Source organism: Brassica rapa, unplaced genomic scaffold (genome assembly GCF_000309985.2).
Source record: "Brassica rapa cultivar Chiifu-401-42 unplaced genomic scaffold, CAAS_Brap_v3.01 Scaffold0648, whole genome shotgun sequence".
Taxonomy (NCBI): Eukaryota; Viridiplantae; Streptophyta; class Magnoliopsida; order Brassicales; family Brassicaceae; genus Brassica; species Brassica rapa.
Window position 1 is genome coordinate 21159 of NW_022610588.1, and position 15409 is coordinate 36567.

Sequence of the window (15409 nt, forward strand, 5' to 3'; positions counted from 1 at the left end):
GTAATGCTTGTGGCCTCAAGGGAGATCAAAGCCCTTACATATGTGTTCCATGTGGTTTCATGATTCATCAAGACTGTCTTGGCCTTCCACGGGTCATTAACATCAATCACCGTGTTCATCTACTTTTTATCAATGGAGACTGTTTTTCCTTCCAAGACTATTGTTTCTCCTAATGTTTTCAGCTCTACGTTTTCTGCAATATCTTCCCTTGAGAACGAAGAGCACAGTAACCCTCAGTCTTACATGTAAAATGCTTGGTAAAGGTTTGTTATAAAAAAAAGTCTGATTGATATGTTTCATATATTATCCCGGGTTTGAAACTCTGGACTCAATGAATCAGAACATGCTCGAGGAAAGATTTTAAACAGCTGAAACGATGTCTCTATAATGATACATCCAAGAAAGACAGTGACGACAATGAACCAGAATTATTTCTCAGCTGATCGTCTATCTAAATAACAAAAGTGATGCATAACCTTCAACTTAGGTCATGGTCATCAAAATAGTTGCAACTATAATGAGAAAAAAATCTGTAAGGCTATCCTGAAAGAGGCAAATGCTGCCAGAACTATAGCTTCTTGAGCGTCCACCATCTTTCTTCGTTACGGTTATGCAGCTGATAAGTGACAATACTACGCATTTGGAGAAAAAGCAAAAAGAAAACCAGAAAAGTAAAAGAGAAAACAAAGCTGACAACCCCACCTTAAGCATAGGGAACCTTTTCTTTATCGAAATATGAAAACAAAGAAACTTGAGAGGGGATAATGTTTGAGTGGCCAGAGAAAGAGATATAGCTTTGAGAAAACACACCACACCATTATTCAAGAGATCTATCTCCATTATTCAATCTTTCCTTCTTCTTCTTCATCTTCTTTAGTATACTAGAGAGCAAAATGGAATCTGAGGGAGGAGTGTTGTTACCATTGTTTCACGAGCATCCTATGACGCCTTGGAATGATCATCATATGAGGAAAGGCGATTGCTGTGATTGCTTTGAACCTCAGAGTGATGGCTACTATTGTAAACTCTGTGATTTCTTCGTGCACAAGAAGTGTGGCGACGAGCTGTCTGAATTCATCAGCGACCACCCATCTCACCCCGATCACACTCTCCGGCTTCAAGAAAAACGAGAAGATCACGTATGCTATATATGTGATAGTAAAATCCAAAATCTATCCTATCGTTGCGAGATGTGTGACTTCCACATGGATCTACACTGTGCCAAGTACCCACCACCAGATATTATTGAAAATTTTGAGATGCATCCCCACAAGCTCACATTTGTCAAGGAACTGAGCGCCTTCCACTGTTCTGCAAAATGCGGGAAGACTTCTGCATATGCTGCAGGATTTTCTTGTGGATTTTATTACCAATGTAATGAATGTGATGCTGTAGCCTTTCATGTGGAATGTGTATGGCACCCAGCAGCACTAGAGCACTCAACAGAGGTAAACCACCCTTATCACTCCTTGCATCCTCTTAAGCTATTCAAGGGTCCACCACCTGACTATTCTGATGGTAAATGTCGTCTTTGCGGAAGAAAGGTTGATAAAGAATTGTTTTATCATTGTTCTTCTTGTAACTTCACCTTGGATTGGCGTTGTGTTGTGAATCCGCCACCACAATCTCTTTTGAACTTGAAAGCTCATGATCACCAACTCAAGCTTCTTCCAAGACTGCTTTCATTCACATGTAATGCTTGTGGGCTCAAGGGAGATCGAAGCCCTTACATGTGTGTTCAATGTGATTTCATGATCCATCAAGGCTGTCTTGGTCTTCCTCGTGTCATTAACATCAATCGACATGATCACCGTGTTTCTCGTACTTTGCTTCTTGGTGATGGTGCTATGAATTCTGTATGCGAAGTTTGTCACAAGAAGGTGGACTGGACTTGTGGAGGATTTTCTTGTCAGACGTGCCCTAACTATGTTGTTCATTCTAAATGTGCTACCAGATATGATGTTTGGAACATGAAAGAGCTTGAAGGAGTACCTGAAGAAGAAGAAGATATAGAACCATATGTGGTGATAGACGACAACACAATACAACATTTCAGCCACAAAGAGCATTACCTCAGATTCAATGAGAATGGTGTTTTGTATGAGGATACCAAACGATGCAGCGCATGCACCCATCCCATTGGTCTCCAATCCTTTTATGGATGTATGGATTGTGATTTTTCTCTCCATCAGTGCTGTGCTAAATGTCCTAAAAAGAAAAGGCATGTGTTACACAATGAACGGCTCACTTTATTTACAAACAAGGAGCTAGATACCTTCGGATGTTATGCTTGCAGTCGAATGTGCAATGGATTCATATACAAGGATCGGTATACGAAGTTGGATGTCTTGTGCGGTTCAGTTTCTGAGCCATTTGAACGTCATCACCACCATCCCTTATATTACACTTTCGTATTATCTGACAATTCCATTGAAGAGACGGGAATATGCAATGGTTGCAACAATAAGGAATATCGTCTACTCAAGTGCATTGAAGATGATTGTGGATTTGTAATATGCTTCAAATGTGCCACTCTACCACAAGTGGTAAAGCACAGAGTAGATGATCATCCTCTCTCACTATGCTATGTGGAAGAAGAAGAGGCAAGTGGTAAATACTGGTGCGACATCTGTGAGAGAGAAACCGATCCAAAGAAATGGTTCTACACGTGTAAAGATCACTTGGCTAGTTTGCATACAAAATGTGTGCTCGGAGACACTGCAGGACTCATGCCAAGAAGCGTACCAAAGTTGTTGGGCATACCGCATGAGGTGGTGCTGAATAATAGTGTAACTCGCCCATTTTGCATTCGGTGCAAGTCTCGTTGCATGTACCCTATCTACCTCAAGGTGCTTGGGTCCCCAGATATATGCTTTTGCTCTGTTGAGTGCTCTCTTGTTTACGTTTGATATGGGAAGAGGTAGAGCGAAATGAACAATCATAATCTAATACTATACTAAAAGGGGGATATGAGCTCCATTGAGCCTATCCACCTCAGCAAATTAAATCAGCCACTTAGAATATGAGTTTGTGCCATGTCAACTCTCAATAACTATAATCACAAGCCACATCATCTCATCAGTTCACGTTCTTAGTTTCTTCAGCTTCCTCCTCCCAACGTAAGCATTTATCGCACACACAAAACTGGTTCGGTTTCTTCTCATATTTTGTATTTATAGGAGTCATAGTTCTGTCTAACCCTAATCCCATGAGAAGCCTTCCTCTCCCCCGAGACAGTCAAGCCTACTCAACGTGAAAGAACAAAATCATTGTAGTAGCCATTATCTCTCCGGTCCTGATCATATCCTTGATATAGGTCTGAAATTCTTGACACATCTTTTTAATGTCTGCGTCCATATACCTTATGATATTTTCTGGCCATGTTTTACAGATACGTTTGTACGGAAGCAATTGGAAACTTCAGGGCAATACCTCGAACCCGGTCAGAATCTTTGTATTTGATGGCTTACTGATTCTCAGAATCTTTACAATATTCTCTATATGTTTAATGTTTGTATGTAAGGTTACCTAAAAGCTTCAATTTATTTATCCATCTTCTAATATCTAGATTTAAAATATGATTTTTGGTTTGTTTCTATAGTAACAAGTGTATGGTCCAAGGTAGTTTCCATAGCAGAAGGGTTGTATGCTAGATTCTCTGCTGCATCAGTTTTTTTAGGTCCTTACAAGGCTGGTTCTTTTTTCTTTGTTGACACCTGCAATAAGAATCTTGACACGTTCGGTGACAATCACTACTACGCACAGGTTTGTGTCGATCTTTCAGTTGGTTTTAGTAGATTTGTTTTTGTGCAATGTTGCTAATATTGTTTTCTTATGTCTAACAGAAGGTGGATACGATGCACAGTTTGATCAAAGTCCATGGAGATTGTTGTTAAGGAAACAAATGAAGCTAAAATGCTAAGAGCAGAGAATAGTTGTGGCCAGAACCAGCCTTGATCAAGGTGTTAACGCAGAATTCTTAAGACTGAATTGGAATCAAGTAGAATTTGTTTTGTAGATATGAAATCACTCAGTTGTTGTATTTGATTATATTATAGGTAAGAGTAATATCCCTTTGAGAATTGGCTAGATTGATCAAGGAAAAACGTTTTTCAAGCCAGGGTTAGGAAAAACATCCCTTTAGGTTGCACAATATAAATGTAGTATCAATGATGGAAAGGTGCTACATGATGTTTTTCTTTCAAAAAGACGCACCTCTATTCGTACGGCAGCAACACGCTTTAGTTGCAGGAAAGTGTTGGTTATTATTCTCTTTTTTATTTCCTTAAGGTTTTTTTGCTAACGATTTGGTAATAAGTTTAGTTTGTTCCTTATGTTGAACAAATGAAGGAAAAGTTGCTGCAAAAGATTCAAAAACAGAGCAAAAACCATAAAGGCCAAGTACATGGATGATCTTTTTGGGGTGTGTACAGTACATAAGTAGTATGTAGTTGGAGACACGATTTGGTTTAAAATATGACGTTGAATGTTGTGGTTGACTCGAAGAAGTTAACTTTTGTGTTACAAACTTTCTCTTTAGTTAGAAGCTGCTATAATTTTTGGTTACAATTTGCAAGAAAAAGTTATGCCTTGTGGGAGTTGTGTTTTACATTCTCCTAAATTGTAACAGATCTTCAGACAGAATTAGTCGTTAGTTTCATCTGAGATTTGACTTTTTGTTAGAAATTATATTGGTTCTTCGACAACAATCAAGGCCTTGGATTCTCAAGCTTATCTCTCTTTTAGTGTCTCATTGTTTGCAAAAAAAAAAACAAAGGCAAATATGTTTGTGATCTTCTAAAAACATAGTCTTTCTTTTTTTTAAACAAAATCTTTACATTGTGAATGTGAGTTCCTTAGCCTGTGGAAAATTTTGAATTTCAGGTGGAAGGTGAGGATGCTCAAATTATAAAGAGAACAAAAAATGTGATTTTAGGAGCTCCTATATGGGGGATGTGCTCTGTTACTCTTTTCTCCTTATTTCCTTTTTTTCCTTAGTATTTGAGCTCAAAGAAGATCTTTTAGTACTAAACCATTACCTCATATCTTAAACTACTCATCTTGCTTTCAGTATGCAACATGGTAAACAGTTTTCTTTAATCACAATAAAATATAAAAATCTTCAATGCATGTAATCTAAAAAATATTTGGGGATATACTTGCAGGCGCTGCACACTCATAGAATCTGGAACTGCACATTTATATGATGAGCTAGAGATATAGGTAGTTGAAAAAAACGAAGGAATCAATGAAACAGCAACAACTGTGCTTCATCAACAATTTTAAAGCTGTGAAAAAGCGATAAAAGCATCACAATCACAGATTCTTCACCTAAGCGGACTTAACAATAATATATTGTAAAGTTACAGCAAAAAACAATAATATATTGTATACTGCATATACAAAAATATTAATTCTGTGTTAATCTAAAATTAATATAAAAATATGAAAACACCAGGTGTAAAGATTAATGTATTTATATATTTTGAATAAAAGTAAGAGATAAGAAAACAAAATAAGACGAAGACAATTAATAGTATATAGTTATTTTAACAAAGGAAATAATAAAACAATGAAATTTAGTAAAATAAAATATGGTTAAACTAAAAAATTAAGATACACAAAAACATATAAAATTGAAACTTTTTATTCAAATTTAAATAATTAATAATAAATTTATAATTTTTGAATCATACATTTTCAAATTGAAACTTCTTATAATTTTTTTTCAAATTTTCTTTTTTGGTCAAAATTTATTTTTTCGATTTTGTTTTCAAATTAGAAATTTTTTTGAAACTATTTTCATTTTTTTAAATATTAAGTATTTATTTATATATTTATTAAAATCATATACCCATTTTCCAAAACACTATCCCTCAAATCTAAACCCTAATTTTAGATTAATTAACCATATTATTAGAAGTATTTATTTATCTTTTTAAAAGTGAGAGAAATATGGTTAAGATAAACATAAAAAGTTGTATTTAGAATGTGGCAGTTTAGAAAAAATTTCCTAAAATTTTGATATAACTAAGTAGAAAAACACTAATCAAATAATAAAAAATGATCTATTATACTTTAAAATAAATTATTATTCATACTAATAAAAATCTAAAATGGAAAATTAAAACATGAGAAAACAACAAAAATGACACATAAAAACAAAAAGAAGAAGATAAAAACATCTTTCAAAGAGGACCTTCAACATAAGCCAAAATATTTAACAAAAAGTAACCAATCAAAATATTCCAATCAGCCATCTTACTTAAATATATCCAGTAATACTAATAAATAAATAAAAATATAATTACATATATCAACATAATCATATTCTCATACGAGACATTTCCTCGAGGCTAATCAATCTCATATGTAGTGTCTCTAAGGTTTTATTTCAGTGGAATGAACTCATCTCCCATATTCTCCTCTTTCTTCTTACATACTTTATAAATGATTCCTTCCATCTCACCTGCTCTATATCTACAACAAAGTCAAGCAGTGTTAAATTTTTGGTTAAACTCTTGATTGATTTTTTGAAAAAAAATTTTGAATTGATTGACTTTATGAACTTTGTACGATGATAAAGTAGTAAGAACGGTGATAAAGATCGAACTCATGCATCACAGCATCAGCAATACACAAATCTTGAAATAATCTACACATAGTTTTCTTATTGTTGTTTATCTGTCATTGGCGTCCCTAACGCTTAAACATGAGCCAAGGCAACATCTTTCATATCTAGAAACCTGCAATATCTACAGTTTAATATAAACACAATAAAGAACAAAGTAAAATTCACCAATTCAAAAAAATCACTATAAATTATGTTGAGTTATTATTTTTTTTTGTTTTTTTCTATTAAACCTTTTATGATTTCGAGAGAAAAGAAATGTAAAAAAAAATCAAATATAAAAACAAAATATCTAAAAATATTTTAGTGCACTAATCCGCGCGTAGCGCGGAAAAAAGATCTAGTATTAATAAATATTAATAAGCCATGGAGGCAAAGCATAGGTTGATGATTATATTCTCTCACTATGCTATGGAGAAAAGGAAAAGAAAAATTTACACTTAGACATACTTTATCTCTACTCTATATCACTTTAGCATACTTTTCCCATGTCAAGTACTTTTGTACGTGCTATTGTCTAAATTACCCCTGAAATTAATTATCTTTCTATTTCCCTTACTTTTATCGTGACCCAACTCTTTGTGAAGCTTTACCTTTCTCTTTTTTTCCTTTTATTCTTCAATACAAATTTTTATTTCACGAGAAAAGAATCCAAAAAATAAAAAAATATTTAAAGAGGCGATTCAGTTGGAAGTGATGATGACAAAGTTTTCTTCGACGGTGGAAGCGTTAGATTTCAAGGAAGCTTAACGTTCATAGGTGAAGTTCGCTCGCTCTCACCGCGTCGTTGAGTCAGATCTGAGTCACCTTCTATTCTTCACTTTTTTCTTGCTCGTAGATATCGAGATGAAAGATAATGAAACCAAAGGTTAAGCGAAGAATAGTGATGCCATATACCTTTTAATCATAAATATGGTGGATTTATGATTTTCTTCCTCTATATTTTGATTTTTTTTGTTTAATGGACGGTGAGATTCAAAACGAGAGGTGAGAAAGCTGGAAGAAAAGAAAAAGATCCAAAGCTTATAACCACACTTGCCTAACCACATCAATAAGCCAATGAACCAAATTTTATAACCATACTTGCTTATAAAATAATTTCTCCATAACCACAATTATTGAATTGTAATGGTCAGCAAAAAGTTATTAAAAAACAAATTATGAATCTCAAAGAAATGACCACAATTTTTTAATGATCATACCTATACTATGATCTTGACCACAAATGTATGTTCTTACTAACTGCACCTTCTATTATAACATAACAACTCATTCCCAAATCAACCATACATTACGTTAATATGCATAACTAAAAAAAATTTACTATACAGTTAAACACAAAATAAAAAAAACTTCTTATGTACCACGAAACACACATCCATCGGATCAAATTTAATTTGCACTAATTCAATTGTCACTATAAAAGCACAAGACTCCAGAAACCTACCAACTAGTCACGAGACTTTTCGTAAAGGGCATTTTTGTCACAATAATTCAAAAGTAAGACACAAAGTACACCACCAGCTACAAGTATGTTAAACTGTAAAAGTGGAAGCCGAAAGTACCTATATACGTAAAGCTCTCAAAGGAAAATGGCAAATACTGGTGTGACATTTGGTAAGAAAGATACCAATCCAAAGAACTGGTTCTACACGTGTGTGCTCGGAGACACTAGGTGGCTCATGCCAGGGAACACGCTGAAGTATTTTGGCATACCATTTGAGGTACATCACGTCCATTTTTGGCATACCATTGCAATACGCTATCATCTTAAAGGTCTGGTACATACATTTGCTCTGTGAGATGAATTAACAAGCTTCTCTTTGGGGTCCATGCTATAATCAACCTCTCTCACAATTTCAAGAGTAATCTGCAATAGTAACTAAGGTTGAAAAAGATTATAAGCATTTTGATTAGACAAGCGGAAGCGAGTATACAAGTTTGTAATCTACTTTTTATCAATGTACGTAATGTGACTTCATTATCCATGGAAATATTTGAAACAGCTGAAACGATGTCTCTATAATGATACATCCAAGAAAGACAGTGACGACAATGAACCAGAATTATTTCTCAGCTGATCGTCTATCTAAATAACAAAAGTGATGCATAACCTTCAACTTAGGTCATGGTCATCAAAATAGTTGCAACTATAATGAGAAAAAAATCTGTAAGGTTATCCTGAAAGAGGCAAATGCTGCCAGAACTATAGCTTCTTGAGCGTCCACCATCTTTCTTCGTTACGGTTATGCAGCTGATAAGTGACAATACTACGCATTTGGAGAAAAAGCAAAAAGAAAACCAGAAAAGTAAAAGAGAAAACAAAGCGGACAACCCCACCTTAAGCATAGGGAACCTTTTCTTTATCGAAATATGAAAACAAAGAAACTTGAGAGGGGATAATGTTTGAGTGGCCAGAGAAAGAGATGCCCACACTGTTCAACCTCATGACTTCTTCTTTTTCTTAATACACGTATTCAACCCCTTTCTCTTTCTTCATCTTCTTTAGTATACGAGAGAGAGAGAGAGCAAATGGAATCTGAGGGAGTGTGGTTACCATTTCACGAGCATCCTATGATGCCTTGGAATGATCTGAGGAGAGGTGATTGTTGTGGGAGATATGAATCACAGAGTGACGGCTACTTTTGTAAACTCTGTGTCTTTTTCGTCCACAAGAAATGTGGCAACGACGAGATCTCTGAATTCATCGACCACCCATCTCACCCCGGGCACACTCTCGAGCTTCAACATGAATCAAGTAACAGATGTGACTTTTGTCGTTGGAAAATCTCAAAGCTATTCTACCGTTGTGACATGTGTGACTTCGACTTGGATCTACACTGTGCCAAGCAACAACCACCAAATGTTATTGACAATTTTGAGACCCATCCCCACAAGCTCATACTTCTCAAGAAAGGGACTAAGTTCGACTGTTCTGCTAAATGCGGGAAGGCTAGTGGTGGACTTCCTTACAAATGTGATGAATGCGATGTATCCTTCCACGTGGATTGTGTATGGAACCCAGCAACAAAGCTAAATTACTCACCAGAGGTAAACCACCCTTACCACTCCTTGCATCCTCTTAAGCTCCTCACAGTTCCCCCACCGGACTATTCTGATGGTAAATGTCGTCTTTGCGGAACAGAGATTGGTGAATATTTTTATCATTGTTCATCTTGTAACTTCACTGTGGATTTCCATTGTGTTCTTATTCCACCACAAAAATCTCTTGTTGATCCGAAAGTGCATGATCACCAACTCACCCTTCTTCCAAGACTCGATTCTTTTACATGTAATGCTTGCGGTCTAAAGGGAGATCGAAGCCCTTACGCATGTTTTGATTGTGGTTTCATGATCCATCAAGATTGTCTTGGCCTTCCACGTGTCATTAACATCAACCGGCATGATCACCGTGTTTCTCGTACTTCGGTTCTTGGTGATGCTGCTATGAATTCTGTCTGCGGAGTTTGTCGCAAGAAGGTGGACTGGACTTGTGGTGGGTTTTCTTGTAAGAGGTGTCCTGGTTATGTCGTTCATTCTAAATGTGCTACCAGAAAAGATGTGTGGAATGGGGAAGAACTAGAAGGAGTACCTGAAGAAGAAGAAGATATAGAACCATATGTGGTGATAGACGACAACACAATACAACATTTCAGCCACAAAGAGCATTACCTCAGATTCAATGAGAATGGTGTTTTGTATGAGGATACCAAACGATGCAGCGCATGCACCCATCCCATCGGTCTTCAATCTTATTATGGCTGTGTGGATTGTAATTTTTCTCTACATCAGAAATGTGCTGAATGTCCTAAAAGGAGACGACATGTACTACACAATGAACGGCTCACTTTAGTTACAAACAAGGAGCTAGAAGTCTTCAGTTGTGATGCTTGCTATCGAAGGTCCAATGGTTTCATGTACAAGGATGAAGATAAGGAGTTTGATGTCTTGTGCGGTTCAATTTCTGAGCCATTTTTCCATCCAAGTCATCCCCAACATCCCTTATATTACATTCCAACAGAAGAAGTAGAAATATGCAATGGTTGCAACTTGAAGGAATCACATGTCCTCAGGTGCATTGAAGGTGATTGTGGATTTGCATTGGGATTCAAATGCGCCACTCTACCACAAGTGGTGAAGAATAGAGTAGACGATCATCCTCTCTCACTGTGCTATGGCGAAGAAGAGGAGGCAAGTGGTAAATATTGGTGTGACATCTGCGAGAAAGAAACCGATTCAAAGGAATGGTTCTACACTTGTAAAGATCAGCGGGCTAGTTTGCATACAAGGTGTGTGCTCGGAGACTCGACAGGGCTCATGCCAAGAAGTTTAGCAAAGATTTGGGGCAAATCGTGTCAGGTGGGGCTCAATGATAGTGTAACTCGTCCGTTTTGCAAGGGGCGGTGTAAGGATCGTTGCAAGTACCCTATCTACTTCAAGTTGCTTGGAAGAATCTCAGAGACATACCTTTGCTCCGTTTCTTGCACATATTGGTTTCGTTGATGAGGAAAGATGTTTTGTTCGTTCAAGTTTCTTATATTCTTCCTTGGACAAGTTCACTTCCATTATGAATTTGATGATCTCTATCGAACTTATTTTTATTTTATTTTAAAAAGGTGAGCTGTTTTCTTATAAATTTATAGGTAACAGATTCTTGAGGATTTAAAGAACAATCGCTGTGAATCATAGTGTAACCGAGTGTTGTTATCACCATTCTTTGTGTTATCTCTGCCTATTCAAACATGGAAGAAAGATGTATCTCTCTTCTCTTGGGTAGAAAATGATTGCTTTTTTTTTTTGAACACAAACTTTTTTTTCATTAAATCAACTCGAAGAACTACAATAACAAGAGGGAATTAAACATCCTCTTGAAAAATAAACATAAGCTACAACAGCAATTAAGATTAATTAAACATGATAATTCTTCATCAGAAGATGACAGCGAATTCAAGACAAAGCTTGAATGCGTCGAGGAAGCATGTAAGACACGGTCCGACAGCTGAGATTTAGTCACCTTATGTTGTGACGTTGAAAGCCAACCCTCACCAACGAGAGAAACCGAAGTAGTCTCGATTGCACCTTCTGGCCCCGTACAGACCGCTACACAAGGTGGCAAACCGGTGAGTAAGTTGAAGCAAACTCTCGGTATTAAACCCGAGGAATCATCTCCTTTCACAGAAAAGAGGCATGGTAATAAGATTCTCTCCCTTGTAGAAGAGAATGATAGTACCGGTAACAAAGTCGGTGAATCCACCGAACAATTCATCCTATAAGAGTGATATAACAATAAGGACATAATATAGATCCCAAGGAACCCCTCAGAATTCTTTAAACTAGTCAAAATAATCAAACCCGTGGTTAGTTGACTCTCGTATGCAGTGGGTATTGACTGACTAAGCAAAGGGCCGCTTCCTTCTTTAGTGGTACTGGGCCAGGCCCACAAACAATTGAAATTCGGCCCATTAACAACCAGCCTGGCTGGAGGGTGGGAGGCGGAGCTGGAACGGAGAACATCGGGTCTGAGCTTGTAGACAAGGGTGTGTGTGGCAAAGCTAAGGAGCACTTCGTTGTCGGGATGAAGGACGGTGGCGCAAGATGGAGGAGAGAATGCTATGATATTTGGAATGTTGGGGGTTGAGCAGCCGCCGAGAAGAGAAACGGAACCCTGTTTATAACTCAAAGATGATGCACTGCGGTGGCCTGAAGTGTTCTTTATGGCTGAGTTTTGATCTTTATCCGAGCGTAGCTCAGATCCGGAACATCCCACGGAGGGCCTCTCAGATCTGAAGCACATGTGAAGGGCGAACTCAGAGTAGGGAAGGAGGTGAAAGGTGGACCTTGTACAGCTTTTTCGGGAGACCCCGGTGAAGGATGCAGTTCCGGTGGTCTTGAAAACCTGAGCAGAGACCACGAAGGTTTGCTCCAGTTTCGACGGCCCCAGATCTAGAGAAACTGATTGAGTAAGTGCGAAGCAAGAAACAAGACGAGAGCTTTGACTTGGAGCGAGAGAAACCATGAGGAAGATGTAGCAGATTTCCCGACGCCGGCGGCCTCTAGCCTTGCCGGCGTCAAGAGAAAACTCGTAATATTATATAAGAACCAAATGGGACCTTAAGTTTCTCAACAACATAACAAGAAGTCTAGAAAATGATTGCTTATCAAAGCATTTTTCAGTAAACTATTATAGAAGGAAATCGTGAAATCAAAGCATAACACAATGTCTCAACTCTCAACACTCTTGAACTTTCATGTAGGTCACAGGGGAAGCAGAATATACTGATGCCCCAGTGCCTCCAAATCTTCACGTGGTTTTGCTGGTATGTTTCTTGCCAAATACGGTCCAGCAGATAATAAGACTGGACCTGTGGTAGCTGATGAAGAATTATTTGCTACAGATGTGGTCACATGTGTGGGACAAGTAAGAAGACTTGAAACTTTTTATTTCTTAGATTATCGCTAAACTGTGTCTGGATTTTTTCAGGTCATTGGTGTGGTTGTTGCGGATACACATGAAAATGCTATATTACCAGCAATATTATCAATCAAGGAGGCTATTGCTGCTAAAAGTTTCCACCCAAACACAGAGAAAATGCTAAGGAAAGGAGATGTAGAGCTATGCTTTCAGTCAGGTCAGTGAGATAGGATAATAAATGGAGAGGTTCAAATGGGCAGCCAGGAACACTTTTACATGGAGCCCATGGTAGTTTGGTCTGGACAAGTGATGGTGGCAACGAAGGTATCATCATCCTCTGTGGTTATTAGATAAAGCGTTTTCTTATTAATTGTTATTCCGATACTATTTACAGGTTGGGTTTACTAATGGTGGGAAAGTATTGGCGTATGACCTTGAAGTCTACAACAATGGTGGAAACTCTTTGGATCTTTCCCAAGCTGTTCTTGAGATTGCCATGTTTAACTCTGATAATGTCTATGAGATCCCACATGTGAGGATCAGAGGGAACGTTTGCTTTACTAACTATCCTAGCAACACTGCTTTCCGAGGCTTTGGAGGTCCGCAAGGCATGCTTATAACCGAAAACTGGATCCAGAGAATCGCAGCTGAACTGGATAGAAGCCCTGAAGAAATCAAAGTGAGTTGAAGAAATCATAATGTTCCTGAAAGTTCATAGGAATTTTTTCTCATGTTTTGATGTTTTCTTGCGTGTCAATTTAGGAGATGAACTTTCAAGTGGAAGGCTCTATCACACATTACTCTCAGTGTATTCAGCATTGCACACTGCATCAGCTCTGGAAGGAGCTGAAAGTGTCTTGCAACTTTCTAAAGGCTCGTAGAGAAGTCGACGATTTTAATAGCCACAACCGGTGGAAAAAGCGTGGTGTGGCTATGGTTCCTACAAAGTTTGGCGTTTCATTTACCAAAAAGTTCATGAACCAGGTAAGAAACAGTCCACTTTGCACTACCATTTCTTGCGAAGCAAGAAACAGAGTTTTTGTTACTTATCCATTTTTTATTTTGGGTGTTAGGCAGGTGCTCTTGTTCATGTGTACACAGACGGCACTGTTTTGGTGACACATGGAGGTGTAGAGATGGGTCAAGGATTGCATACGAAGGTTGCCCAAGTTGCTGCTTTTGCCTTTAACATTCCCCTTAGTTCCGTTTTTGTATCAGAGACGAGCACCGACAAGGTAATATTTATAATATAAAGTGTTAAGAAATAATATGTAACTATGTTTCAGGCACAAAACTGTTCGTTGCTCTATATTTTGATAGGTTCCAAATGCGTCACCAACCGCTGCTTCTCTGAGCTCTGCATGTACGGTGCTGCGGTTTTGGACGCTTGTGAGCAGATTAAAGCACGAATGGAGCCTCTTGCCACTAAGCTCAGTGGCAACTCCTTTGCTGAGGTAACTCAATGAAACATTCTTTGCCTTTTGATGAATAAAACTCTCTTAACCTGCTTTGTTTTGATTGGTATGTAGCTGGCAAGTGCATGCTATTTTCAACGAATAGACCTCTCGGCTCATGGCTTTTACATTGTTCCCGACGTTGGCTTTGACTGGATCTCTGGTAAAGGAGACCCATTCAGATATTACACCTATGGAGCTGCGTTTGCGGAAGTTGAGATCGATACATTAACCGGTGACTTTCACACAAGAACGGTCGATATAAAGTTGGACCTCGGATATTCTCTTAACCCAGCCATAGATATTGGACAAGTACTTGAAACAAAACCACTTGAAACCATTAAGACAAGAGTGTTGTGTTTGTGTCTGAACTCTGAACATGTTTTTCAGATAGAAGGAGCATTCGTACAAGGGTTAGGTTGGGTAGCTCTAGAAGAAGTGAAATGGGGAGATGCATCTCATAAAAGGATTAAACCAGGGAATCTACTCACTTGTGGACCTGGTAACTACAAGATACCTTCCATTAACGACATTCCCTTCAACTTCAATGTTTCTCTTCTCAAGGTATATATATGTAACAATAAAAAGCTTTGTGACTTTACTTGGAAGGCAAGAAAGTTACCCTAGATGTTTTTTTTTGCCATTAGGGGAATCCAAATTCAAAGGGGATACATTCATCAAAAGCAGTTGGTGAGCCTCCGTTTTTCCTGGCATCATCGGTTTTCTTTGCGATTAAAGATGCGATCAAAGCGGCTAGAGAAGAGATGGGTCTTGGCAGCAAATGGTTTTCTTTGGACACTCCTGCGACTCCAGAACGCATCAGGATGGCTTGCCTCGATGAGTTTACTTCTCCTTTTGTGAGTTCAGATTTCATCCCTAAGCTAATTAGTGTTTGAGACATGAGGATGATAA

General features: G+C 37.8%; 2 protein-coding genes, 1 long non-coding RNA gene and 1 pseudogene across 4 annotated transcripts; all 4 read left to right on the forward strand.

Annotated features, from left to right (window-relative positions):
* The first annotated feature begins 750 nt into the window (after positions 1-750).
* LOC117130692 lies at positions 751-2942 on the forward strand. Its single transcript, XM_033283418.1, has 2 exons — positions 751-1308; positions 1396-2942. The coding sequence occupies exons 1-2, from the start codon at positions 894-896 to the stop codon at positions 2907-2909; spliced, it is 1929 nt and encodes a 642-aa protein (XP_033139309.1). The 5' UTR covers positions 751-893; the 3' UTR covers positions 2910-2942.
* A 12-nt stretch (positions 2943-2954) lies between these two features.
* Positions 2955-4662, forward strand: LOC103837817. 2 transcript variants are annotated; one of them, XR_004453991.1, is made up of 4 exons: positions 2955-3119; positions 3180-3316; positions 3392-3765; positions 3846-4662. It is a non-coding gene; the product is annotated as an uncharacterized LOC103837817 (long non-coding RNA). The 2 variants fall into 2 exon arrangements; XR_626969.3 differs by having other exon boundaries at positions 2955-3316.
* Positions 4663-8268: 3606 nt separating this feature from the next.
* Positions 8269-11356, forward strand: LOC117130686. Its single transcript, XM_033283411.1, has one exon. It carries the CDS (start codon positions 9164-9166, stop codon positions 11132-11134), a length of 1971 nt encoding a protein of 656 aa, XP_033139302.1. The 5' UTR covers positions 8269-9163; the 3' UTR covers positions 11135-11356.
* A 1688-nt stretch (positions 11357-13044) lies between these two features.
* On the forward strand, positions 13045-15400 carry LOC117130689 (annotated as a pseudogene).
* The last annotated feature ends 9 nt before the right edge of the window (positions 15401-15409 follow it).